Below are 26406 nucleotides of genomic sequence, written 5' to 3'. Positions count from 1 at the left end.
TCAGTGGATGCAACACAGCGCAGCACAAACCTGGATGGTTTTTATTTTTATTTTACTTTAACTGACAGAAACATTCAACCGTGTTTTCACTAGTAAAGTTCAAATATTTAACAAAGGCAGCAGAAACAAACCATTAAATATGAGATGTTTGGTGTCCTCCTCCATCATCAGCAACCCCCTCCCAACACACACACCCCACATGAGCCTGGTCCTGCACCAGGTTTCTCCCTGCTATAAGGAAGTCACCGGTGCCTGTCGGGGAGGGGGGGGCTGCTCCTGGGTTTCTGTAGTATTCTGGTTCTCTCGGATCACTCCGGGCTGGAACCCTGCAAATAATAATCCCAGAAAAACGGAATGCTGTGGCTGTCGGTGGCCTGGCAGGAGACGGTCAAGGTGCCACAACAGGCTCCTGGGGTCGTTCCAGCAGGGACCTCAAAGTACACGATGACGTTCTGGGTCTTTTTGGGCTCCATCGTGGGGACGAATCCCTTCACAACGAAGCAAGGGTTGTTGACCTGGAGGTTCAAGGAGACAGCTTTCATGAGTCGCGTAGCCGCTCGTCCTTTAGCGCTCAGCTCAACTACCTGAAAGGAGAAGGTGGCGCTCTGCAGGAAGACGTTTTTAAAGGGGATGTTGAGGCTGCGACCAGGCTTGATGTTGAATGGACCCTGAGCTTGTGGGGGAATGCAGGTCCCACGCAGGACAAAAGTGTAGCTGCCCCCATTTTCTGAGGACAGGGTGAGCAGGCCTTTCACCTCTCCCAGCTGATGAGGCTCAAAGCAGACTGAGACCACAGCCTCCGACGGCTGCCGGTACCCTGGGGGGGCCGAGACCAGCTTGGCTACCGGAGAAAAGTCCGGAGAATCCGTCTGCAAGAGGGAGAATTCCAGTGAGGAGAAACCAGGTTTTTGGGTGTGTGAAACTGGAACCTTCAGCTGGGGTTTGATGCTCTTTAGTGGCGGGAAAAACAAAAAGTGCAGCTCTATGTGGACCGAATCTAGATTATTGCATCAGAGGAGACACGGAGACACAGAGACATGAGACAACAGAGACAACATCATAAAAATATCCTCCAAAAGTCTGCATAATAAAAGATTTCCTGCAGCTTCCTCTTATTTTTTAAACTTTAAATCTAAAGTGTGGTTATTTAAATTTTCATTTTTCCTGTTACAGCAATGCTATTCAAAAAGACAGAAGTAACATCAAAATAAAGTGATAATCAGAGTATTAATAATCTGATTATAATAACAATAATCTGATTATAATAATAAATATTATAATCAGATTATTTGTGCTTTATCAGATATGATGTTCTGTTATTGGCTTTGGTCCGACTATATTCGGTACAATACTGACACCAAGTGGTCAATCGGTGCAACAACATCTAGTGGTGACTCCAAAAGGGCAACAGGGGCACGTGCACCAGCGGCGTAGACGTGCACAGATCCTGGGAGGTTTGTTACTAAAATGGTCTGAATCATAGCTGACTGGACATGTGGCACATCTGTAAACCAAAGAGTAAGTCAGGGAGTATCAGTCAAAAAGTCAAGGCAATGTAATATGTAAGGTACACACACACACACACACACACACACACACACACGAGGAAGGAGGCAGATTGCAGGAAAAGACATGAAACACCAGAAGGGAAGCGCTGAGCTAAAGAGGGTTCTAAAAGGAAAGGTGGATCCTGACATACGCTGGTTCCAGCTACTTGGTCCAAAACTCTCTTCTAACATTCAGCCAAATGCCAGAGCTTCACAGAGGTGGGAAAAAACCCCTCCGCTACGCCAGAAATCCCCCTATAAACGGGCTCTGAAGCCCTTGTTGCTGCTCTCCTGCACACGTCCGTCTCCTTGCACCCCAGGAGGCTGAGAGCACTGCAGGTTAGTGAGTCTTGGCCCCTCCAGGGTCACCATATGGGACCATGAAACACCAAAGTCACATCAGACAGGACAGCTCACCCAACAGGAGTATTCCGCTTTGACGTGCGAGTAGTTGAGGAACTTCACAGCTTCCATGTGGCTCCTGCCCAGAGCAGCGCTGAAGTGGAGGATTTTCTCTGGCGGTGCAGGAAGAGCTCGGAGAGACAGATCGTAGTGGAAGTGGCCCAGCTCAGGACTGTGGAGGGTCAGCCGAACGGTGGACGGCCTGGCGTGCAGAGGCCGGTACTCGAAGCTCACAGAACCCTGGAAAAACACGAGCGATTCAACAAAACGTGATAAAAGGAAACGGAAATGTCTGAATCACAAGATACCGGCTCCTCTGGTGCACGAATGTGAGCAAAAACAAGCCCCAAAACGCACAGGGTTAGGGTTAGACCAGGTTAGGGTTAGGGTTAGACCAGGTTCCCCCAGGGGAACCAGCAGGATGTTCCAAAACAATGCCCTCATTCTCCTGGAACAGGACCTTCATCAGGATAAAGGACCCGATCAACACCTCGGACCGGGGTCGTCGGTCATGGGGGAACATTTCCACATGAGCACTGACGTCTCCACAGTTCTACCGAAGCCCCAGATCAGGCTTGTGGCGTGGAGGGGGCGTGGCCTACCCACACCTTACTGCTCTTAAAGACAGGTGTCATGTTGTGGTTCTTATCCGTTGGGCTCCAGGGTCACCCTAGGAGACAGGACGCCTTCTGGCTGCCACAGAGGGCAGATTTTGGGTCCGCCTGACTCGTGTCTCCGCGCCATAGAACAAACCAAAGAGGGACGGAGGGGACAGTCCCCACCTTGGATTCTCCTGGCACGGTGTGCTGGGACGGAGTGCTGATCTCTGGGCATTTGCACTCGGTGGTGAGACAGGTAGCTTTGCTCAGCGGGTTCTCCACCGTCACAGAGGCCGAGACCTTCTCTCGAACAGTTGCCACCAGCTCCAGGGTGGACAGAGGTCCCGCCGCCAAGTTCTCGAAGGAGACCAGGTAGAACAAGTACTCGCCAGACGTGGCGTTCTGGAAGGTCACCTGCAAGGACAAGTCGCTATGATAGGAGCTGAGTTTGAATACGAGTGTCTGACGCGTCTGAGGGCCAAGTCAGACCTTGGTGAGGTATTGCCCCTCTCGGTACGCGAAGAAGGACATCCGGTAGTCCTTGGTGGCCAAAGCCGGGACGTCGATGAAGGGCAGACCTCCGATGGACACGGTGGCGTCCGGCCGGTCGGGTTTCAGGATCTCCATCAGCACACGGAACCTGTGGACACGGACACGAGATGTCCTCACAGGAAAAATGACCCCAGAAGCTGGTTTGGGTTTTTTTTTTTGATATTTTTTTTTGTCTATTTCCTGTCTAGTTGTGGTTTTTCGGTCTTGTATTATTCTTGAATTCAAATTTTTATAAAATAAATTCTTAGTATTCATTGAGGTGACTGGGGGGGGGAGGAGAGAAACGACCCCAGAAAACTAAGTAACGTCTGTCCGTTGTCTTCCTGCATGCCTGAGAACTTGTGTGTGTGTGTGTGTGTGTGTGTGTATGTGTGTTACTGTTGTTTCTTAGACAGCCAGTTGTGCACACTGAGCACCACCGTCTGCTGAGTCTTTGCTGGCTGTTGACACGTGATGGTGTCCTCCACCTTGGGGGGCTCAGCGGTTCCTTTCAGGGTAAACATTGTGCCGGATCCATCAGGGAAGGAGAAGAAGACAGATCCCTGAAGGAGGAGGAGGATCGGCCTCGCATGAGACAGGCAGACAGGCAGACAGACAGACAGGCAGGCAGGCAGGCAGACAGGCAGGCAGACAGACGGAGCTCCTTTACCGAGTTTTCCCGTCGACCAACAGTCATCGCCATCGGCTGGTAGCTGAGCTCAACTGCTTTGCTCTGCAGAGGCTCAAAGTCCAGGAAGGGCGCGATGCTCCACTGCCCCCCCTTCAGGACGGGCTCGATCCTGCACTGTTGGTACGTGGGGTTGGTCACCTGCAGCATCTGAGTGTGGGATCCACGTACCGGGCACGCAAACTGCACCACCTGGACACCAGAGGATTGAATGAGGGTACAGGGAGAAACCAGCCTAAAAGAGGGGGGTCCCTAAAGACAGAGGCCCAAGGTCCTCACAAGGATATCACAATCAATCGACCACTGAACAGACCTAAAACAGCCCAACGGCTTTGGGAGACTTTGGGAGTGGGGGTCTCACCTCTTTGTTTGTGGAAACCATGACGCAGGAACCAGTGACGGTGAGTTTAAGTACACAGGACGAGCCCACCGCACAGGACACCTCGCATCGTATGTCCTCGCTCAACTTCACCGGGGCAAAGGTCACGTCCATCAGAACCTCCGTGCCCGGGCGGATAAATCCTTTAGCCGGTGTGATGGTCAAAGCTGTGGTTGATCTGTCAGTTTTCCAGCAGAAACTGGAAAAAAACAACAATCCAAACACACACACACATATTTCAACTGAATATATCCAGTATTTTTAGACACCACATAGCATCAGATGCGGAACATTTCCATTTTTTCTCACCTGGTACCAACGTCTCCAGTGTTCGTCATGATGATCTTCTTGCTGGCCTGACAGTGTTGGACAACGGCTCCAAAGGCCAGGTGGTTCTGATCCAGCTGGACCTCCATTCCCTGCCAGTGAAGAGCAGAACCGTTAACGGCCCTCCAAACTATACTAGAGCTGAAACCCTGGTACCTGAAGGCAACATCGGCTCCAGCCTGAGAGCATTTACTGATGGAGGAGTAATTCTTTTGCTGAAATACGTTAAATATTGGGCCCAAAGTATTAAAAAAGCAGGAAGCTAGTGTGTAAAATCAGAACTGGATGAATGCAGCGTACCGGGCAGGAGCCTTGGAGCGTGAGCAAAGGGTAGAAGACGCCAGCGCACTCGGCCAGCAGCTCGGCCCTGAAGGCAGCTAAACGCTGATGAGGCGAGAACAGGATTTCAAAAGAGCAGGACCCCCCCGCTCTCAGGTGGAGCTCCCCCGTGTGGCTGAGTGACAGATCCTGGAGGACGAGACGGTTAGGGTTGTTTGTTAAGGGTGTGTGTGAGTGTGTGTGTGTGTGTGGGGGGGCGTTACCCTTGGATCCAGCTGTGTGTTGAGCAGCAGTTTGAAAGACAGGTCTATGGTGCTGCGGTTGACCAGTTTCACTTTTTTCTTCACTCTCTGTCCTGAATTCACAGATCCCAGGTTTAGTTTCCTCTGTCTGGGATCCTCCACTTCCAGCTGGGAGAAGATAAAACGGAGATCAATAAACCCAAACACACTGCTCACATCAGAGCTGAGTGGGAGTGTGTGTGAGTGTGTGTGGAACCAAAGGACCCCACATCCAGTTTGGGCTGCTGTGTCGCTCCCTGAACGCGTACAAGGAGACTATTTGATGGTAACAATGAGCTTCTGTGCGCGTTTACACGCCGAAACGGTCCTGGAACCTGGTGGATCTGACACAAATCTGAGCTGCAGACGACCCACCTTCATCTTGACTCCTTGTCCCAGAACGCTGACGTCTTTAGTGATGCAGCTGTTGAGGACGAAGGTGACTTTTTCATGGTAGGAGCAGAGTTCCCGAGGAAGGAAGCGGATGGGTACGTCCAGCACGCCGCCGGGGGACAGAACATTTGTTCCAAAGTCCAGCTCCAAGTAAGGGGTGTTCCTGAACTGGCACTGGAGACTGAGCACATCGAACATTTAGATAAAATCAAGCCTTCACTTACGGAGCTGCAGAGGTGTGGGCGCCACTGGTGACCTTCTCTGTTAACGTGAAGATTTACAGCAATAAAAGCAGAAAGTTAAATATGAAAGACCCTTTTAATGTGTTCAGAAATCATTCCAGTGTTGGCAGAGTATCATTTTACTGCTGAACAATGACTTGGAAAAGCAGCAACCAGAATAAGAACTCCAGGACCAAGATATCAGACCTTCATTAGTAACACAGTCCTCGTTAGCGAGGTCAGCTGATTCAACTCAAAACTTCAGAAATACCCAGAATCCTCTATTTTTGTCTCAAAATTCCCCTCAGTAGTGTTCCAACACTCTGACAATGAAGATGAGCAGAAGAAGACAGTAAGGAGATATCAAGGTCCTCTTTTCTTTAGCTCACAATGTGATTAAGAGCCATCAGTTAACAGGAAGAGTGGAGGTCAAGCTCAGGTCTGGAAGCCCAGGAAAAGATCAGAGGGATCTCCTGGTAGGGTTGAGGGAAAATCAGGTCAGAACCTCCAGGAGGATCCAGCAGACTCTGGAGTTCTGGGTCAATCTTCACCTGCTGAGCTGCACTAATCTGACCTTCATGGAAGAGTCATCAGGAGAAAAGGTGTCCTGCATCCTCACCAGAGAACTCAGCACCAGAAGTTAGTGAAAGAACATCCAGACAAGCCTGACGCAGACCTGAACCTGACCCGAACATCATTGATAATCTGTGCAGACCTCTAAAGATCCGTGATGACCCAGGAGAACTGATGACTTTAGTGAGGAAGAATGGAGGAAAATCCCTCCAACACCACCTGAAAGACTCCAAACAGGCCTAAAAAAGCCTTTCCATGCTGTTGTACTGGCCACAGGGGGGCGCTATTGGGAGGTAGCAGAAACACCTCCAACATCTCATCAGCAACGTCAACATTTACTGCGTCACCAGAAGAGTTGAGCAGCGGAGCCCAGACGTTTGCACATGTAAATATGGATGAAACAGGCAGATGAATCAAAGTGGTGAGAAGCGAAACACACCCCACATCTTTTTTGCCCGTGTTGCTGATCACTAGCGTGGTGGAGGGCAGCACCATCTCGGGACGGTACAGTAAGCACTGGCCAAAGTTGTGTCGGCTGAAGGAGAATTCCAGACTCGGGGCTGAACATCGGCCTTTGATGACAAAGTTAAACGTTGGTCCAAGTTTAACCTGGAGAAGAGAAACGAGTGTATTTGAGAACAAGAAGCCAAATTAATTTTCTTTTTTTAATAAAAGTTATTGTTTCGGGGTTTTGTCAAATATGTGATCAATATAAAACTGGAAACCTTTGAGGGGGGGTGTCTCCTACCTTAATTCTCAGTTTGACATCCTGAAGGTTACAAAAGCCTTTGGGGGAAAACAGAAGGGAAGTCTGCAGGTGAGCTCCAACATCCACAGCAGCATTTGGAGGCTCCGCCCTCAGGTGCTGCAGCAGGTTGGTGCTTCCTGCCAACTCAAAGGTCACATCCATGCTGAACTTGGACTGATTGGTCAGCAGGAAATAAAAAAAGGATTTTTCTGAGATCTCCATCTGCAAACAGGGCAGCAGCAGACAGGAGAACGTTCATTCACACCTTCAACACAGCACCTGAATGGCAGAGTTTCCTAAAAACGACCTCTCCAAAGTCCAGAGTTTCCTCTTGCTCAGGGTTGACCTGCCTAAAGACGCCGTCTGGCATCTTTAGTTGAAGTGACGTGGACATGGGGAGACAACTGGCCTTGACTGTGAGGACCAGAGGCTCTGGCTTCTTCTTCATCCTCAAAACTACCCTAAATCTCTTCTCACCTTTGCAGCAGGGGGCAAAATTCACCGCCAGCGACAGCCTGAATCACAAACAGTTGTTATTTACCTCCAACGATCCTGTTCTCCGGTGATGTTGTAATTTCTGAGACGCTGCCGTTTGTCTGACCTGGTTTTAGGTGGAAGGACAGCAGACGGAGGCTCCAGCTTCAGGCTGGACGTCTGGTCCTCACACAGCAGAGACGACTGCAGGACGGCGAAGGGGAACGCTTCCTCCTCACAGTTCACCAGGTCGATGAGCTGCTGCACTCTGCAACCTGCACAGGGACGCCTTCACATCAGCGACGGAGGAAGCATTCGAGGAGATTTGAAGGGCGGATAAGAGGACGCACCAACTGGCAGCTCTCCAAAGTCTATCTGACGTTTGCTGAAGTACAGCTGCGGTTCTCTGGTGATGCCCACACACATGAACGGCACGGAGAGCGACAGGGGCTCGATCACAAAGCTCCAGGACGAATGGACCACGCTCGCCTTCTCAGAGAGGTATTCAAAACGGGCCTGCACAAACACACAAGAGCAGAGCTCAGGAGAGGAGAGGAGGGACTTCTGCATTCTATGGAAAGGGTCTGGAGAGAGAGGAAGAAGAAGAAGAGGGGACAAAGAGAGCGACAGGGTGCAGAGAGATTTTAGAGGAAGGAGGACGTGTGTCTGCTATTGCATTCCCGTCCATACCTGGAGAGTCTTCCCGGGTGGGATGCGTCCACATGGGTGGAGGCAGTGAAAAGGGCTGGAGCCTGAATCTTCACACCTCCAGGTGAAGGAGTAAGAATCTTTGGTTGGGTTCAAAATATCAAAGCATCTGTGGTGCAAAGCAGTGACAGGACTTAGGTGGTTAACAGGGAGAGCAGAGAAAAACAGATCCCACTCCGATTTTACCTGATGGACGGAACAAAGGCGATGCTGTCGAACCCTAGAACTCTGGTGTCGGCGTCCAGACGTCCTGTGAAGTCAGGGTTGCTGCTCAACCTGCTGATAAAATCTGAGTCCTCCAGGTAGAAATGATAGAGGGCCAACAGGCTGCGACCAGACACCGGCACACAGGGAGCCTGATCTTTCTGCAGGTTGGGGATACTGAAAGGAAATTACAGTCAATTCAGTCCTCCGAAGACGTCCAGCCACCATCTCACCCACACCTGCTTGTAAATGGACACCTAAAATGTCCCCAGACTGTTGAAGCTGAGCTGGAAAATCTGTATCTGTCAGTCAGAAGAGCAACAGCTTCCTAGTTGCTTGATTTCTGCTATGACCTGGCTAATAAAGCATCTTGGTTGACAACGAAGAATTAAGGCAAAAGGGCTCCAACCAAGATCAACTGAGGTGGAGCTAATGCAGCAGCAGGCAGGAGCCGAGCAGATGTTCTGCTCTTGTAAACGCAGAATTCTTCCTGTTCTGATCACGTACCAAACCCACAGGTGGCGATAGTAGTCAGCAAAGGGGAGGAGAGTGTGTACCTGCAGACCAGCCTGCCCTGATACTGGGACACCTTGACAGGGGAGAAGTCAACGTTGAAGACCTGGATCTTGCCGGCCTCTATGACCCCAGCGCGAGGCTCAATGCTGATGGGCGCCAGTTGCTGCTCGTCTTCAGCTGAGCTGCCGTCTGCTCGATGTGAGAAAACTGTATTACCACGCTGACATCGTGACCTTTCACTCACACAGCGTCGCTCGTCTGCCAGAGAGTTCAGCGCCAAGACTTTGATGCGCTTGTGCGTTGGGGATTGTTTCAATTCCTCGACCTGAAAACCCGCCGTCGCTGCCAGAACGTGAGCTGCGCGTGCTGCTAAGCAACGCGAGCATCTGTCTGTGTTCATCTCTGATGGGGATGATGTCACGGGGCTGAATTATGAAAGGTCAAGGGTCAACATGAAGTCAACGCAGTCACAAAACCGGTGGTTCAGGGAGCGCCACGTGAGGAGGTTTTTGTCGAAAGGAGAAAGACAGCAGTGGGAGCGTTCAGGTTCACCTTCGTCCTGACTGTTGCTTGGATCCAGGAACAACTGGAAAGAGAATTCCAGCTTGACGATCCCGTCGTTTGATATTTGAAATCTGACACAAACAACCAAAACCGGGAGTTATGACCAATTAGCAAGACTGATGTGTGTTGGTGCTGCCGCTGGGGGAGGGGAGGGGGGGGGGGGGGACTCACTGCTGGCGTCTGCGTCGGTACAGCTCCGTGTCCTCGAAGTGAACGCCGTCAGTGCTGCAGCTGAAGGTCGTGTAGTCACAAACGGCACTGACGCACAGATTCATCTCCCACTGTGAGCCCTCCACCACAGAGCAGGGGGGCTCAGGCTCCTCTGGGTCCCCCCCCTGCTCGCGCACACACACACACACACACACACACACACACACAACACACACACACACACACACACACGCTGCTTGACTGGGAATGAGGCGCAGGGCGACTTCGACTTGTATCGGTCGTACCGTGATCTGCTGTGTTGCTGAGGAATGCCTGGAGGGTCTCTGCCTGTCGTCCCAGTCGGCCACCTCCTCTACCGGCTGGTCAAAGGCCACTTCACAGAGCTTGCAACTCACCGGCCGGTTTCTGAACCGCACCGGTTTACTGGAACAAAAGCTGACTGTCACTTCTTTTGAGCAGCCGGCGTGGAGATGTCCCACCTGTGAGGACAACCGTCCTGATCAGACTGTGGCTGCGCAGTCAGAGGGTTTAAGAGCATCACCTGTTCATCTTTTATTTGTCTCATTTACAATGTCAACCTGGCAAAGCGGCAGCAATATAAGCAGTCACAGTAGGGGGGGAGCTAGCTCAGATTGTTGGGAGCTGGGCTGGAAGTGGAGGGTTCCTGGTTCGAGGCCCAGTGCAGCCCAAAACATGGAAGGTGTTCTGGTACTGGGGGAAGGTGTGTGGAGACATTTAACTGTCCAGTAGAGGTTTTTAGGTGGTGGCACAAGAGGCTGCTAACAGAAACTGGAAGGAGTTGGTCTTTGGTCTGAGGGAACGTGTGGAGGAAACAAACACTCTATCGTCGCCATGACAGCCTCAAGATTTGGACCTGAGCTTTGGGTTCGACGTGTATCTGCCGCAACGTTAAAAAAATCCAAGCAGCTCTGTAAAATGTCTTTATCTTCCAAATTCATTCAGCGGTTTATTCTGTTTGCTTTTATCCTGAATCTCATTAACTTTCAACTGCTAAAGAATTGAAGGCCGCGGTGACCTTTGACCCCCTAAATCTGCTCAGCTAATCCACATTCTTAGGCTTGTGCTGGTTTTAACAAATCTCTCTAAAGCTCCTATTGACAGGATGCCTGAAGGTGAAACTAGAACTCTGGAATACCTGTCAGGTAGAAACACTCTTTCCCTTTTTCACGAGGTCAGAACTCAAATATTCTCCTCCTTGACTAACTAAAATCAGACTCACTGATATATCATGAAATGGAAGCAAGAAAAAAGTAAAAACAAGTAAGATTTAGGTTGAATAAAACTCCCAAACCCATCTGATTGAATGATTAAATGATGACCTGGGGTGAGAAGCAGACGTGTCGGACGTGAGGCCACTCGAACTTGAACACCTGGCTGCTGCTGTGGTTGGTTACCACGAAGCTCTGTTGGTAGGGACGGTCCACATAACAGCCACCAAAGTTCAGCACCTCCTGATCACCTGGAGGAGAACGAATGTTAGAATCTAGAGCCCAACCAAAGCTCAGAGAGAAATCCCTCACTACCTTCGACCGTTCAGACACCGTTTCCAAATCTTTCCACCTTGTTGTCTCTCACCTTCATCAACATCCAGATCTGTTTGCTGGAGGTTGTTGATGTTGTGAAAGGAGACGACGTCCTGGCACGCCTCTCCTCTCACTTGTATTGTGGTTGTGACGTGTTTGTTGTCCTCCAAGCACATCAGAATCCTGGTTTCTGCTCTGACGGGCCTGTCGGAGCAGAAACTGACTTCCAGCCGAACCTGCTCGTTAACGTCCAGGCTCATCCTGGCGCTCCTCGCCGCTGGATGCTCTGTTAAATAAAAGATGAACCTGTAAAACTCACAGCTCGCTGAAGGTGCTCCACACCACTCTTGGACGGGAGGTGAAGAAACACTGATGAAGTCCTTTGGACCTTTTTCTAAACTAAAGAACGGATCCTGATATACCGTCACCCATGAAGTAACAGTTCTAAACACAGGACTTACTGAGGACAAGGCAGCACCAAATTCAACGTCCAAAACATTATTGACTAAATATTCCGGCGCACAATCGGTGCACTGAATGCAAAGTTTGATAAAGAAAGCTGTACCTGAATCAGTGGCGCCCTCCAGTGGTGTGGAGTCAATGAAGCGGCAGGTGTTACCAAGAGAAGGTGTGAGAGCGAACATGTCGTGTTCATCCAGCAGGTCGACCTGAGCCTGTGGGACACGGCAGGTGTATCGGCGTTAAGGTGCAATGCTGTCCTCTACATTCAAGTACTGGACACAACAACAGGTGTCGACCATTCGGACCAACATTTAACCAGTTTCCAGATGACAAACATCTGTTAGCATCTGGGTGTGACCACTCCTATATTTGTGCATCTTTTCTCATGCATTTTTGCAGGATATTTAGGTTTTGCCTGACAACTACAAAAGTCTTGCCTTCCATTGTTATCTGCTTAGAAAGAGGAAGACAATAAACCCTGATTCCGACATCTGCCCCGGGGGGGTACTTTCTTGTTGCCTCTCTTCTCTTTAACGACTTAAACGATAAACCAGAGTGGTATTTGTGGAAGTGCCGCTCTTATTTCCTTTTACCTGAACGGGAAAATATCCATTATTTATCAGGACGAGGGGCAGCGTGCGTCTCTCTCCTACGTGCACCCTTCTGAAATGCATCATGGGGCTTCCTGCACTGTTCCTCACAGCTGGGCAGAGCACGGACACGTGGGGCAAAACGCCCTCTCCTGTTAGGTTGAATTCCAGCAATTTGCTCCTAAGTGTTGGGGTCAATCTGCAGCGGAATGAGACGAGAGGATGGAATGAAACAAGTAAATGTGCCGAGTGTGCTTTTGTCAGGGTGGATTCCAAACCTGGCGCTCTGCTCCACTGTGGCCTCCAACACTGCGCCGTAAACCTGCATCATTTGGGGCGTGAAGCTCACCGAAGCAAATGAGTACGACTGGCTTGGAATGATTAAGGTTGAAGCTATCAGTTCAAACACCTCTGTGTTGTGGGACAACGGCCTTTCCTGTGAGGACACGTTTAGTGATTAGCTTGGTCAAAGCATTTGTTACCTGCAAATGCTAAATGACAGTAGTCAGAGTAACACCTGTACTACCACATCAGGGACATGGTCTCACCTTAGCGCTAGTAGTTCTGATAGCCAGCATGAGCGTGCACGACACCTTGCTGTTGTTGGACAGTTTGAACTGGGCCGTGACGGTCTGCCCCACCGGGACTTTTTGGAAAATAAATCTGTTTTCGTCCTGAGTATAAACACATTCGGCACTGCAGAAGGGCTCCAGGGAGAGTTGCCCGCTGTTACAGCAAATATAATGTTCTTCAAAAATAGAGCCTGTGTCCGTCACGATACCTGGGAAAGGCATATATATATATATATGTTAATATACGCACACGTGTGTGTGTGTGTGCATCTGTGAAAATGGATGTCCACAATATTGATGGACTCTTATTGGCCCTTACTTGGCTTACAGACTTCCGCCAACAACCTGTACGGTATCCCATCAGGGTGGTCGGTGGGGTCCCGGTCGATGATGTCAATTAATAGACCCTGGTTCCAAACGCCCAGCTGCTCCGCTGCACAATGCACAGTGATCACCTGCTGAGAGCCTGCCTGGAGAGCCCCTGTAGAGGGAGTCACTGAGAACACCCCCATACTGAGGGCAGACTGGAGAACAAATGCAGCAGGCAGAGAGAGACACCAGATGAGTGAGGAAACCGGCAAAGAAACGACTAAAATACAACCCAACTCATGAAGCATAAGCATTGATAGATGTAATTGTTCAGATTTATAAATCAGTCATAGTCTAAAAACATGATGTGTCAAAGTTTTCAGGCTGGATGCGGAGCTGTAAGGCTGCCTGGTTTTAGCCTGGTTACTAAATGCTGCTAAACCAGCCAGAACGTCGTCATGTTGGTGGTGTACAATGAGTTTTCCTGGTTGGGGAAGGATTAGCATGTATTTCATTCAACCTCAATGGAATAATGTAGCAACAGCCAAGAGTCAGAAACAAGGAAGTGTCTCACCTGTGCAGATCTGGGGTCTTTAGTGACAGACTCCCGTCTTGCTTTAAAGCCTGTGGTCCTCTCCTGAGGCGTCTTTTTCCTGGAAGCACCAAAATCACACCTTTTACCACTGCTAGTAGCATTAGCAGCGCAGGTGATAGTGGAATATTCCAGAAAATTGCTCATGTTTCATATCCACAACGGTACAAGATGGAAGCAAGGCCCCTGTGCCGACGGAATGAACACATGTGCTTACACCCCCACTGCCTCTGGGTTCCACCCTTTAGCCCCATTCGCTCGGCGTAAATGTTCCCTCTGTCTGTGCTGGGTTGTCCTACCCTGCAGCAGCGGCCACCATGCCGCTGATTTTGAAGCGGGTCTCCAGAGCTCCTGTGTTCTCTATAGCGAAGCTTTGGCTTTTCTTGCATCCGTACGCCAGCGGGCCGAAGTTGAGCTCGAGCGCGGGCGTGACCTTATACCTTAACAGGGCAGAGCATGTGTCAATAAGTCCAGCTTAAGATTGTAAATAAGGTGTTTGATTATGAATGAGCCGCTGACCGGGAGAAGACAGATGTGACAGACACGTTGATAGCGACCATGGCTATCACCTCTCCTCCGTCCCCAATTTTGGGTTCAATCACCTGCAAGACATGAAGCTAAATGTTGGACAATAACAACATAGTTTGCATCCGTTTGAGGTGCTAGAACATTTTTGAGTGTGTTTGAACTACAGGGGACCTCCTTCTGTGGAAGTGGGGAAATATCCACTAGGGCAATTAGAACATGTGACAAGAACTTTAAATGATGCTCAATCTTCTCTCAATTGTTCACTTCTAAGGTCAGAACTTGAACATTAATGTCAAAATGAGCTTTTGTCTTGGAGTCACATTCATTAGTCTTCAGATTACATTTGAATCAGACACTAAAGAGTTCAAACCTGACAAGACAGAACAGGTTTCTCTCTGAGTGAGAATTCTGTGTTGGGTCGGCAGAAGATCTGGAGAATCGTGGCCTTGTCGTGGGTCTTCAGGATTCCACTTTGGGGGCACACAGTGAAAATAGAGGCCAGGTCTGGCAGGGTGGGAGCTGTCTGCTGGATTAAAAAACTCACGGAGGGAAAAAAAAAAAATCCATTAGCACATTAGTCCCTCCTGAGAATTCCCTAAAATGTTACCACAGGAACTTGGCTGTGAAAAACATTTCACACTCACTTGAAAGCTATGTCATATTTCCCTTGGTTCTTTATCTTGAGGACCAGCTTGTTCTCCTCAAAGACCTTGAGGGTTCCAAAGTTCAGACAGCCCTCTGCAACAGAAGCAGCACAGAACACATCAGCAGGGGACCCTGAGTGGACGCTGAAAGGCTCCAACTGACGGGGAAAGTAGCCCCTTTTGGTCGCCCGCTGCCTTAAAAGTACAGATGATAAAATGGCCTTTTGACCTGGTGAGAGTTCCAGAGCCACGTCATAGGCTTCAGCAGTGACTAATAAGTTTTCACTGTGTACAATTCCAAGAATCTTCTCAGCGTCTGACACCTAAAACAAACACAAGATCACAAATCAGCTGGATGTGAAGAATCCTCCTGCTAAGATGTCGAAACATTCCAGATGATTTACAGTTTAACTGATTAATACAGCTGAAAATCAACGAAAAGACATTTTAAGGGCCGAACTTGCTGCTTTAGAGTGGCTTCACCTCCAGACGTAGGATCTTCCTGACATGGAGGGGCCTCCTGGCCTTGAAGTGCAGGCTCAGGGGGAAAGAAGAGCCGACTGCAATGATTCCATCACTCTGCGGCACGCTGAACTCATCGCCCAAGTCCTCGATACCGTGCAGCCTCCAGGACACGGGCAGAGCCACCTTATTAGACAACACTATAGAACGGCTGTCCTCTCTATGCAGAAGGACACAAGAACGATGGTCAGGGACGTATTTCATCTCCATAATCCCTGGTTCTGTCATGTGACACCAGATTCAGGCACAGATTCCAAAGTGATTCTTTGACTAAATATTCCGCTACCTGTGCAGGATAATCCTGTCAAAGTGAAAGTGTTTGCTTTCCAGCTTCAGCTCTGGCCGAACGCCCCAGCAGGAGACGTCGATGCTGAAAGGCTCTGAACTGTCCTGGACAGAGATGATGACGCTGTCCTTCATCTGTCCCACTTTGGTCGGGTAGGCCCACACTGTCAACTCCTGTCACAAAACAAGAATGAGCACAAAAAGAACAACTAAATCAGTCCTGCAGAACTGCAACAGGCACCAAATAGGTTCTACTGGACCAAACCATTGCAATGAAACCTTTTTCTGGTCAGGTTTGAGACTCATGGCCGGGGGGTCTAGTAGAAAGGTCGCGGCATGGTCGTCGTCTTGAAACCTGAACTGGACCTCAGCCTGCAGACCCGAATTGTTATGGATGACCACTTTCTCCGTGTTCTCAGGGTACCTGTCTCTGTATCTGCATGGACACGAGAGCACGTGTGGACATAGAAGACAATTACATGTCAGAGCGCCTCTGCCACAAACAGGCTTTACTTGATTCATGCTAACTATTATTTTACATGTTTATGACCGGGTCATTTAGAAGCCCAGGAGCCCAGAAGCTACTATTAAAAAGTTATTAAAAGCTTGGTGTTAAACGCTTATTCAGAACACACACACACACACACACACACCTCAGCGTCTCACCTGTCTCTGGTTTTGCTGCATAGCAAAGGGCCAAACTCAAAGTATCCAGGGTCAGTTACGTACGCCTTCTGCACCTTGTCTGACATGTGTTCAACCTTCTTGCAGGTGGGAAAAAGAGTCCTGGGAAAACAACACACGATAAACGACTTGGGCAGATAAAAGTGTGTAAACCTGCTCTAGCATTCCAACACAGCTGCTCCGTTTGTAATCGGAGGCAGTAAAAGTGACGGTCGCCACCAAAGATCTGTGCAAACTCCCACTGTGCTCATAGCAGCAATACAGACGCACATGTGGTTTCTGCAGATGGAGGGGTAGCTGCAGATGCCTCTGCACGGTAGCTGGTACGATCTTCTGGTCCCCATCAGCTCAAAGTTGAAGGTCTGAGCAAAGGTGCCCGGGAGTTCTGAATAGAACCAGATCTTCAAAACGACCTCACCTTGGGTCGGAACGATCCAGCGGAAGCTCGTCAGGCTGTTGGCGATATTAAAGACAGAGTTAGTTGAAATAGATCTGGAGAAGAGAAGCTCAGCTTCTGCTGCCTCTTGCCTCTGCTTGCGTTTGGTGTCCAAGAGCAAACTTTGCTGGCTGACGCTGGTGACGTCGGCCTGGGGGGAGACGCGCTGCACCGGCCGTCTCTTGCTCCGACTGTCTCTGCCTTTTTTGTCCTGCTCCCTCGCTGTCTCCTTGGCGCTCGCTCTGCTCGGACTCCTCAGAGGGACCGCTGATGCCTTCAACATGCATAGAGGAGCACGTTCCTGTTAGAGACTGTTCAAAGCTACAACTGAAGTCAATCAATGGCTAAAAATAATAAAGCAAGGAGACGGTTTGGGATACTTGGTTGACTCCCCTGCCTCCTTAGCAACAAGGGACTATGTAAGGGAAGGAAGTGGGATGGATGGATGGAGGGAGGGAGGGAGGGAGGGAGGGAGGGAGGGTGGATGTCTGGATGGAGGGAGGGAGGATGGATGGGTGGATGGATGGATGGATGATGCATGGATGGATGGATGGATGGGTGGGTGGATTGATGGATGGATGGATGGATGGATGGATGGTGGATGGATGATGCATGGATGGATGGATGGATGGATGGATGGATGGGTGGGTGGGTGGATGGATGGATGGGTGATGGATGGATGGATGGATGGATGGAAGACAGGTGGATGGATGTTTGCTCTCTTAACCAATGTTTCTGTCCATTAAGCAGATTAGAAAAGAAACTACTAGCAGAGAACGAGACACCCAATGAGTAGATTTAAAGAAGTCCAGGTGATCACCTGTGTGCTCATAGACTAAAGGGGTGTAGGCTTCTGTACCTTACTAGCTGGTGGCCGCACTTCCTCCACTGACTCATCCTTTTCTACCTGATCCTCAGGAGTTGAGGGCCTCAGGAAGGTAAAACAGTCACAGGTAAGTTTAACCACCTCATCCCGTATTTTTGGGTAAGGAACAACGGAGAAGATGGTGGAAGGAGGGGTCGGTGGGCTGATGGGTTCCACCCCTGCCTCATCCGCCGGCTAATGAAGACACAATTGATGCGGGGGGAATAAGTGATGAGCTAAAATCAAATGTCGTGATTAAACCAGTCCAACTGTACCTGATGGAGAGCAGGCAGGGATGTGTTTCTGAGAAGTTCCTCCACTTTTAAGTGCTCTTCTCTGTCCACGTGAACTACAATGTGAGGAATAATAACTGCTTTTTCTCTCTCAGCGGATGAGGCCGAGGTCTTATCTCGGCCTTTTGCGGTGTTCTTGGCGACGGGGATCTGCACGATCCACAGAGAGGAGATATAAGCATCTGATGGATGGACCTTAATCCTCCCCATACGTGGTCATACTCAGAATATCCACCTGTCTTTTGCCGGTGCCATCATGGTGCATCAGTAAGGCGTCAGGCAACGGGACCAGCAGCAGCCCACGCGCCAGGTCCCAGTGTTGCAGGATGTGCTCCACCTGGTCACAGCTCTTCTGATATGCAGTGAACTGGGATTGTCGTTCATCCACCATCAACTGGGATGTCAAGGAAGGGTAGAAACACAACCAGGAAATGAAACAAAATGGCGGGAGGAAGGACCCAGATGCACAGGTGGATGGTTTATTGGATCGGGGTTATTTTGCCACTCAAACGGTGCGTTTAAGGGGCTTCCTGGTGGCTCACCACTGCGTCTTCCCGATGCTTGGTTTCCTCTGCTGGCTTATGAGAATGATGAGCTGCTTCTTTCTTCTGTACTGGAGCTGCAGAACCTGAAAATAGGAAGACAAAAGAGGTGGAAGAGTCAATGATTTGATTCGTATGATTTAGGATTGTGTATTTCGTTTTCCCGAGTCATTGAACGCACCTTCAGCAGAAGGTGATGGCTGTCCTGTTTGCTGTGGAAGCTCTTTGGAGTTGTTAGGCGGAGAGCTTCCCTGGGTATGTGCTGGCTGAACAGGGCATGAAACAAATGTATTTAGACCACGAGTTAACTGAGCGCCTCCTTCATGGAGGTTAAACATGTTTTAGATTTTGTGCAAAGAGCTTGGGCTGGGGTATAAAGACACACCTCCTTCGTCTCCGCCGTGACCTTCTTCTTTGTCGGGTCTTTGTCATTCTTCTTTCTTGCTTTTTTGGCTCTCAGAAGCTCTTCCTCTTGCAACCTCTTCATCCTCTCCTTTTCCTCCTTTTCTTCCATCTCTTTTCTAGCTCTCTCAAGTTCTCTAAAGCACAAACACGTAGCGCTCTTGTGAAATACCGCAGCAAAGTATCCATTTAGACAGATTTAGACACTTCCTGTTACTAGCTAGCAGGTAAAGTTGCAAACCCAGTTTAGTGTCCAAGTGTACTGGACATCCCCTCAAAAAGGTGGCCAGTGGTGGCCGGTACCTGAGTTTCTTCTGCCGGAGTTTCTCCACATGTTGCTGGATGATATGTGTCCTCACTTCGTTAGACAAGCTACGACTTTGGTCATCGTCCAGCGACTGCAGCCACTGCGCCTCTTTGTCAGCCTCTTCTTTCTGCAGTGCCTCTGAGGGACGTGCACACCAAATGCAATGGAAAACAACGACTTCCACACAGCTGCACAAGTGATGATGTTTTTACCTTCAGCACATTTCTGCGCAATCTCACGCGCGTTCATTGCACTATATGTGTCGTGTAGGTTGATGACGTAGATGTGCTTGTAGCTGTTAAGAGCCTTGAGAACTGCTTGAAGTGTTGCTGCTCTTGAGCAAGTAAACACTGACGCTAGGCCATCGATCACTATGCCGTCGCAGCAATCGCTTTGCTGTGATCAGGATGCAGCAGATAAACGGAGAGACCAGTTAGTAAAAATACAGGTTCAAGGGCCAAAACCTGACTGTAACAATGAAAAATCTAATGGTTGCTGTCAAAATACATTTGACCCAATAAAATGGAAACATTCTTTATTAGAAATGTGCATTTCCTTAACAGTAAATGTCCCACTACTGAGAAAAATCTGTAATAAAAGCTTGGTTAAAGTACGTTTGTTTCATTTCTAATCAACCGCGCTAGCAGAGACTCGCAAATGAATGTAGTTTGTCTGATTAACTGTGCTTTTAAATGAGTTATCAACTACCGGTATTACTGAAAAAAATCCACCTGAAATCTTTCAACGAGAATGTCAACCAGCAGGTCCGGGGGTAAAATATCACCGATCGTGACCTTGGAATCCTGAAGAATAACAATAGAATGAGAATCGAGCAAGCATCAACCAATTGATGTTGTGTGTGTGCGTGTGTGTGTGTGGGTGTGTGTGTGTGTGTGTGTGCAACCTTCTGATGAGCCTTTGAGGTTTCTTTCCTGCTTGTGGGTGGTCTCTCAGGATCATGAGCAGCAGGAGTTGAGGCCTCAGGTTCAACTCCAGGTTTTGCTTGTGTGGCTCCTTCAGCCTTCAGAACTGGAAGGAGAAGCATCGTGCTTGATCAGTTACGGCCTTCATGGGAACATCGGCATCATTCCTGACAACTGATTATTATTGAAACCAACAGCTAAAATGAAATATCATAAAACCATCAACCACCACAAGACTGCCAAGTTAAGGCCCAGGAACATGCAGTATATTTCCCGAGCATACAGAATATATAGAACATTCCACAAGTCTCGTGCTCACCAGCTTCCATCGACCGTTTCTCCTCTCGCTTGACAGCAGAGCGCTCATACAGTTCTCTTGCTTTCAGGCTGACAGGCGAAGTGCCGTTCATCAGCGCGTCTGTAACCACAGCATCAATACTGAGGCGAAGCCCCCCATAGTGGTCGGCCATGGCCACAGCAATGCTGCTTGTATCTGGTAAAAAGGAGTTAGGAAACATGTTTTTACACACAAACAATTTCAAAATACTACATATTAGAAGTACTATGGATGTTACTATGAGGATTTACCTATTAGTGGAGCTCCGTATACAATACCAGCAATGCCTCTGTGCTTGGGGGCACCCTCATCTTTGGTGCTGCTACTCTCTGAGGACAAACAGTGTGTGAGGGGACCCAAGAGTTGTCAGTGGTATCAACCAGGTCCGGACATGGCAGGAACCATGAAGGAAGGAAAACACTGATCTACTACTGCGAGAAGAGCCACGCCAACCTACCTTCCTCTTTAAGATGGGAGCAGTGCTGCTCGTAGAGTTCCATCACCTCTTTGGGCAGACCTTGTCCAGGATGAATGGGAGGAAGAAGCATTTCATGTTTCTCATCGTAGCCCTGGATTGTCTGCAATATCTAGATGGAAAAAGAGGGACAGAAATACACATAAACAGAAGAGAATCAAACAAGTCCTCCAAAAAGGATGTGAATAAGAAGCGGAGAGCTGCTGGAAGTTGAGACGAGACGAGAAACACGCTATATAAATAAAGATTTGATTTAAAATGAGTATATTAGCTAATTAAGGATGCCCTCTGACCTCCGTTGGGCCAGTATTAAAGCACACAAACACTCAGAAAGGATGTTTCAGTAGAGACATGCTGTAGATGGTCGATAAAGAAAAGTCCATGACCTCTACAGATGTCACCTGTGAAACATATTGAAGACAAAACACTACCTTTTCCTCCTCTAAATACTGTTTGTCCAGCTCCAGGGAGTAAAACTCAACGGGGAATGAACATGGGTTTTTGACTGTGACTTCAGCTTCAGCCTCGATGCTGGCAGGCAAGCAGGCCCCGAGATCCAGCACATCTGGGCAGAAGTGAAGCTGGGGCTCCTCGGCCTCTCCACACGCTGTCACGAACATCTGCTGGGTGCTGTCAGCCACGCACACCACGAGCCGCCTGCTGTAAGTGCCCTGCAAAACACATGCGAGCCTCATTATTCTGCTCCCCTGTGTGAAAATTCCTAAAACAAACAGCTTTACCCCCTCAGTAGGGCAGAACTTTATCTGGACATCGACTTGTTCACCAGGAGAAAGCGTTCCGGAACTCGGAATCATCTCAAACACGACTGGACGGGGCTGCGGCTTCTTGCGTTTATATAAAGGCAAAAATTTATCAGGCTGAGGAGGAGAAGGTAGAGAAACATCTCAGTCATCGCACGGCCGGTTAAAAAGAGTGGCTAAAAGTTTGCCCAGGAAAAGCGAGAAGTCTCACCTTTTTGACTGGTTTCACCTCTTCGGCCATTTTCCAGCGACAGATCACATGTCCGGGATTACTCAGCTGCATTTTCTTAATCTAACAGAGAAGGTTGCAAAAGAAAAACATCAAAAACATCGGTTTCAAAGGAGACCAAGGGGGCCGCAGCATAGTTACATGAGAAGCACTAAACAACACATAAAGATAAGCAACCTAAAACACACCACACTAGCACAGAAAGAAGTAAACTGCAACGATTTCACAAGTTCAGATTTGAATTGCTGCCCAGAATGCTTCAGTAAATCAACAAGCGTGGGGCTCCTGAAGCAGCAGGATGTGTAATTACATCCTACCAGCAGGGGCAGCAATGTCCAGTGAAAGTGCTCCACCCTGAACTTCACTGTTTATTTGCTGAGGTTCAGTAATTCCTGTGGTACAACAATGTTCCGTTATCTTTAAAACAATGTTACGTGAAGGTGAGTGGAGCAGAAGGGTTTTCCACACAGAAATGAGAGTTGGAGTCATTTATGAGATCATTCCCAACTTGCTTCTGTTAATAGAAATAATTAAAGATAATAACAAACCACACCCATATCTGTAACTACTGATTTTACTCTTGAATAAGGGTTAAAATCATTGCCATTGTTCTCCAGCATCATTCCCATAAGTTTATTCCTTTGGCATCTCAACTTGCTCTCATTACAAAATTCCCCCTTTTTCCTACTCACAAAAACCTTCACTTCAAGCTTTTTAACATTAAAATGATGCAGTGCCTTCTTAAATGTAATCTAATCTTTTCAGAAAATCCTGATTGGCCCACTTTTATGTCATATTTATCTGGAAAACATAAATGAAAGGTGTCCTTCCTGGCAACCAACACCCAGTCTTTGACGATAACCATCCCCTACAGCAGGCAGAGCTTGGTCGCTAGAGCTGAAGGTAACGATAAGGAATGTTGACGTGTTCCGAAAGGTGGCAGGATAACAAGGAAGAGTCAGAGGGAGCAACCAGAGATTTCAAGAGGAGCAACCATCACTTTCCCTTATGTGCCAGGACTATCATCTTATTTTTAGCAAACCGTCCCTGTACATTTGAATGTGAGCACTATACCTGGGAGAAAGGTGTTATCTTGTTTTACCTGACACATGCCGCACTGCAGCATGTCAAACTGCAGCGTGTCTGCGGAAACGCTGACGGCCGGCTCAGTTACCACTGCACACAGCTGCACCTGCATCCTCCCACCGTGTGAAGTCTGTCAACAGCAAAAACAATTGCCTGTTAGCATAAATGCTACAATAGCGCACACTAGCCAAAATGCAGCTCCTTGTACCTGGACGGGCAATAAAACACTCCTGTGTCCCATCTTCAGTTTGGCTTCTTGAGGGTTAAATTTTACTGTGAAAGCATGTGTCCCACCACAGGGAAGGTTTTTCACCCTTTCAAATTCTCCACTGAAACCTTTAATTTCAGACAAAATATACATAAAACTGAATAGACGTCAATTGTTTAGGGCTCATAAAGCAAATACGGTCCAGCTACTTCCCTTTTATAACAATTCTACTAACAACATAAACAAGGCATAGTCTAACACTGAAAATATACGAGGTACACTGGTTAAAAATGTATGTAATATTTATCATAACGGCTTTAGAAAATCAACTAAAATCAACCCCCCAACGAAAAATGGGATCTGAACATTGTGATTGAACAGAGAACAAACAGTGAAGTGCCGCTGTACCTGTGCCTGCCAGGCATTTGGTGCTCGCACTGAGGGACAATGGCACCGAACCAGAATTGGTGACATTCAAAACACCAGTGAGCACTTGGCCTGGGACCACATGACCAAAGTCCAGCACATAGTCTGGTGGCAGGACCCTAAGAAAGAACGGAGAGGATGGATCCTTTAAAGGTTTCTCAGCAATTACATCCCCATGAAGACTAATTGAATTAATTAGCAGAGGCTTCATGTCCATTCTGGCTGCTGCTGTGTAGGGTGACCTTACTTGCTCTGTTTAGGGCACTTTGGGCTGGTATCTTGCACTTCCCTGCATGCCAGCAGGTTAACAGCTACAGAACTGCCTTTGGCTAACGCCGTCTCCATAGGAACAATATTCTTCATGAAAAGAGCAAAAAGAAAGAAAAAAAAGGTCAATAAAAAGGACGCTGATTTTTAAAAGCAGTTGGTGCTTTTAGTATGGCTCACACCTAAATGTGTTTATGTAAAAGTTGTTGAGTTGTGACAGCAACTGTATTTTATTAGTTCTTCTTGTTAAGGGAAAAGTTGTAGAAGTTGGTTAGTTGGTTGGTTCTAATAACTTTAATTGATTTTAAGCACCAATGACACCATTTTCAAGCTGATTTATTGAATTCCTGAGTTATTGGCTGTATCATTAATAATGATAAATTACAGAGGACCTGTGGGCCTTTGAACAGGGGTCAAACCTTGTGACCTCACCTTAACCTCTCCTAAAGGATCACTGGATTTTTCTTACCTCTGCGTTTGTTTCCATAGTTGGAAATAATTGATAGAAGTCAAAAATGGAAGGTGGCAGTAATCCAGCGTAACATAGCTGTCATGTAACATATGGCTTTAAATCAAAGCCCCTGGACCTTTGGTCATTACAATATGATTGAAATATGAATATAAAATGCCAAAGATTCTTGAGCCTTAAGGAGGGGAGGAGAGGAGAGGAGAGGAGAGGAGAGGAGAGGAGAGGAGAGGAGAGGAGGGGAAACCAGGCCTATAACAGCACAGCTAAGATGTTAACCTGATAATTAGATGCCCCCCTAAATATGATAATTATGTCTAGAATAATAACTGGAACTACAGAATTACTGACTATCAGTTTTCTTAAAGAGGTAGGTTTTAAGTCTAATCTTAAAAGGAGAGATGGAGTCAGCCTCCCGTACCTGGACAGGGAGCTGGTTCCACAGCAGGGGGGCCTGGTAGCTAAATGCTTGGCCCCCCATTCTACTCCTAGAGACTCTGGGGACCACAAGTAGACCAGCATTCTGAGAGCGGAGCGGTCTATTGGGCTGGTAAGGTATCACTAGCTCCTGCAGGTAGGATGGAGCTAGGCCTCTGAGGACCTTGTAGGTCAAAAGAAGGGTTTTAAAAATTATTCTAAATTTAACAGGCAGCCAATGAAGCGACGCCATTACAGGAGTCATGTGATCTCTTTTGTCAATACCTGTCAGAACTCTGGCTGCAGCATTTTGGATCAGCTGGAGGCTTTTTAACGAGGAGTTTGGACACCCTAATAATAAAGAATTACAATAGTCCAGCCTGGAAGTAACAAATGCTGGACTAACTTTTCAGCATCATGGTGGGTCAGTAGTTTCATGATCTTTGAGATGTTCCTCAGGTGAAAATAGGCACTTCTAGAGACTAATTTAATGTGTGAGTTAAAGGACGGATTTTGATCAAAAGTTACTCCTAGATTCCTCACAGAGAGACTAGATGTTAATGAGATACCATCTAGAGTGATCATGTGATCTAATCTATCCCTGAGAGGTTCAGGACCAAACACCATGACCTCAGTTTTTCCTGGGTTAAGGAGGAGGAAATTTGAAGACATCCAGGACTTTATGTCTTTAAGAGGTCTGGAGCTTCACTAACTTCTCTCTCTCTGGTTTCATGGATAAATAAAGCTGAGTGTCATCAGCATAACAACGAACATTTATTACGTGGCCAAATAGAGTTTTGGTGAAGATGTTACTGATTGATGCAACAGCCTTCAGCTTTCGTCCCTCATGTTGCTGGAATTTACAAGATATTTTCTCCCCTTTGACTTCTTTTTAATAGATTTGATAATAGATCCCGTCCAGCGCGTGTGCAGCGCGTGGAACCCGGTTATCAGCTCAGCGGTCGCGATCTGACTTTTAGTGCAACGACAGCGGCTCCGGACTGAGACAGCAGTCGACCAGATCACGTAAATCAAAAGGGTTTTTAAAACAGACGCCACCCTCACATACATACCGATCGGTTGTGTAGAAGCTCCGACGGAGTCTGACCGACTTTCTGCGCGCTAGCGAGAACACGGTTGTTGTGGTTGCTATGGTTACCGGCGAAGCGCCGACGTCACCTGACGAGTGGACGTTCCCGGTATAACCCAAACTTCACAAAACATTAAGACAAGCTTCGAATGTATCAAAGATATTATCTGTCAATGTGATACCACAATTCCACGAAATTATGTGAAAAGTAGTTTTTAGGTGCGACCGTAAATCTAAGCTGGCAGGTAGCAAAACTACTGGATCTCTACGGTGGCCGAGATGTGCAAAACACTTTTACGTAAATTTGTCTCCAGCGTTGTAAAAGTGTTTTGCACCTTTCGGCCACCGTGTAAAGTGTTTCGTCACTCGTAATTTTGTCTCGGCGTTTGTAAAAAAAATGTGTCTGAAATGTAAATTTGACTCAAGACTTGTTAATGTGTTATGGCAGTGTAATTTTGTTTTCTGATTTGTAAAACTGTTTTCTAAAATGTAAATTTGACTCCAGCTTTATAAAAGTGGCCACCGTATCTTACTGTGCA

At 48.0% G+C, this 26406-nt stretch overlaps 1 protein-coding gene across 1 annotated transcript; it reads right to left on the bottom strand.

Annotated features, from left to right (window-relative positions):
- Window positions 1-27: 27 nt before the first annotated feature.
- Window positions 28-26149, bottom strand: hydin (HYDIN axonemal central pair apparatus protein). The gene is made up of 63 exons (XM_057052281.1): window positions 25851-26149; window positions 23875-23984; window positions 23610-23746; window positions 23202-23329; window positions 23010-23123; window positions 21890-21970; window positions 21658-21795; window positions 21349-21588; window positions 20900-21029; window positions 20694-20771; window positions 20425-20598; window positions 20087-20211; window positions 19914-19985; window positions 19395-19578; window positions 19179-19320; window positions 18859-19012; window positions 18655-18739; window positions 18474-18559; window positions 18167-18325; window positions 17914-18081; window positions 17633-17833; window positions 16866-17047; window positions 16608-16790; window positions 16320-16439; window positions 15933-16089; window positions 15655-15827; window positions 15330-15528; window positions 15076-15169; window positions 14847-14940; window positions 14573-14741; window positions 14194-14276; window positions 13974-14114; window positions 13657-13735; window positions 13093-13297; window positions 12750-12982; window positions 12480-12637; window positions 12205-12400; window positions 11715-11823; window positions 11202-11435; window positions 10946-11085; window positions 9890-10084; window positions 9606-9769; window positions 9423-9505; window positions 8912-9059; window positions 8337-8531; window positions 8133-8259; window positions 7793-7958; window positions 7570-7717; window positions 7276-7483; window positions 6969-7190; window positions 6660-6829; window positions 5409-5607; window positions 5016-5162; window positions 4774-4941; window positions 4456-4565; window positions 4129-4345; window positions 3750-3959; window positions 3479-3642; window positions 3038-3188; window positions 2732-2962; window positions 1965-2189; window positions 585-869; window positions 28-515 (listed from the first exon to the last, which is right to left on the bottom strand). Exons 2-63 carry the CDS (start codon window positions 23970-23972, stop codon window positions 309-311), a joined length of 9783 nt encoding a protein of 3260 aa, XP_056908261.1. The 5' UTR covers window positions 23973-23984; window positions 25851-26149; the 3' UTR covers window positions 28-308.
- Between the last annotated feature and the right edge of the window lie 257 nt (window positions 26150-26406).

This window comes from Takifugu flavidus, chromosome 13 (assembly GCF_003711565.1).
Source record: "Takifugu flavidus isolate HTHZ2018 chromosome 13, ASM371156v2, whole genome shotgun sequence".
Lineage (NCBI taxonomy): Eukaryota > Metazoa > Chordata > Actinopteri > Tetraodontiformes > Tetraodontidae > Takifugu > Takifugu flavidus.
Note: the sequence above shows the minus strand (reverse complement) of the source record. Positions and strands in the feature narration are given on the sequence as shown.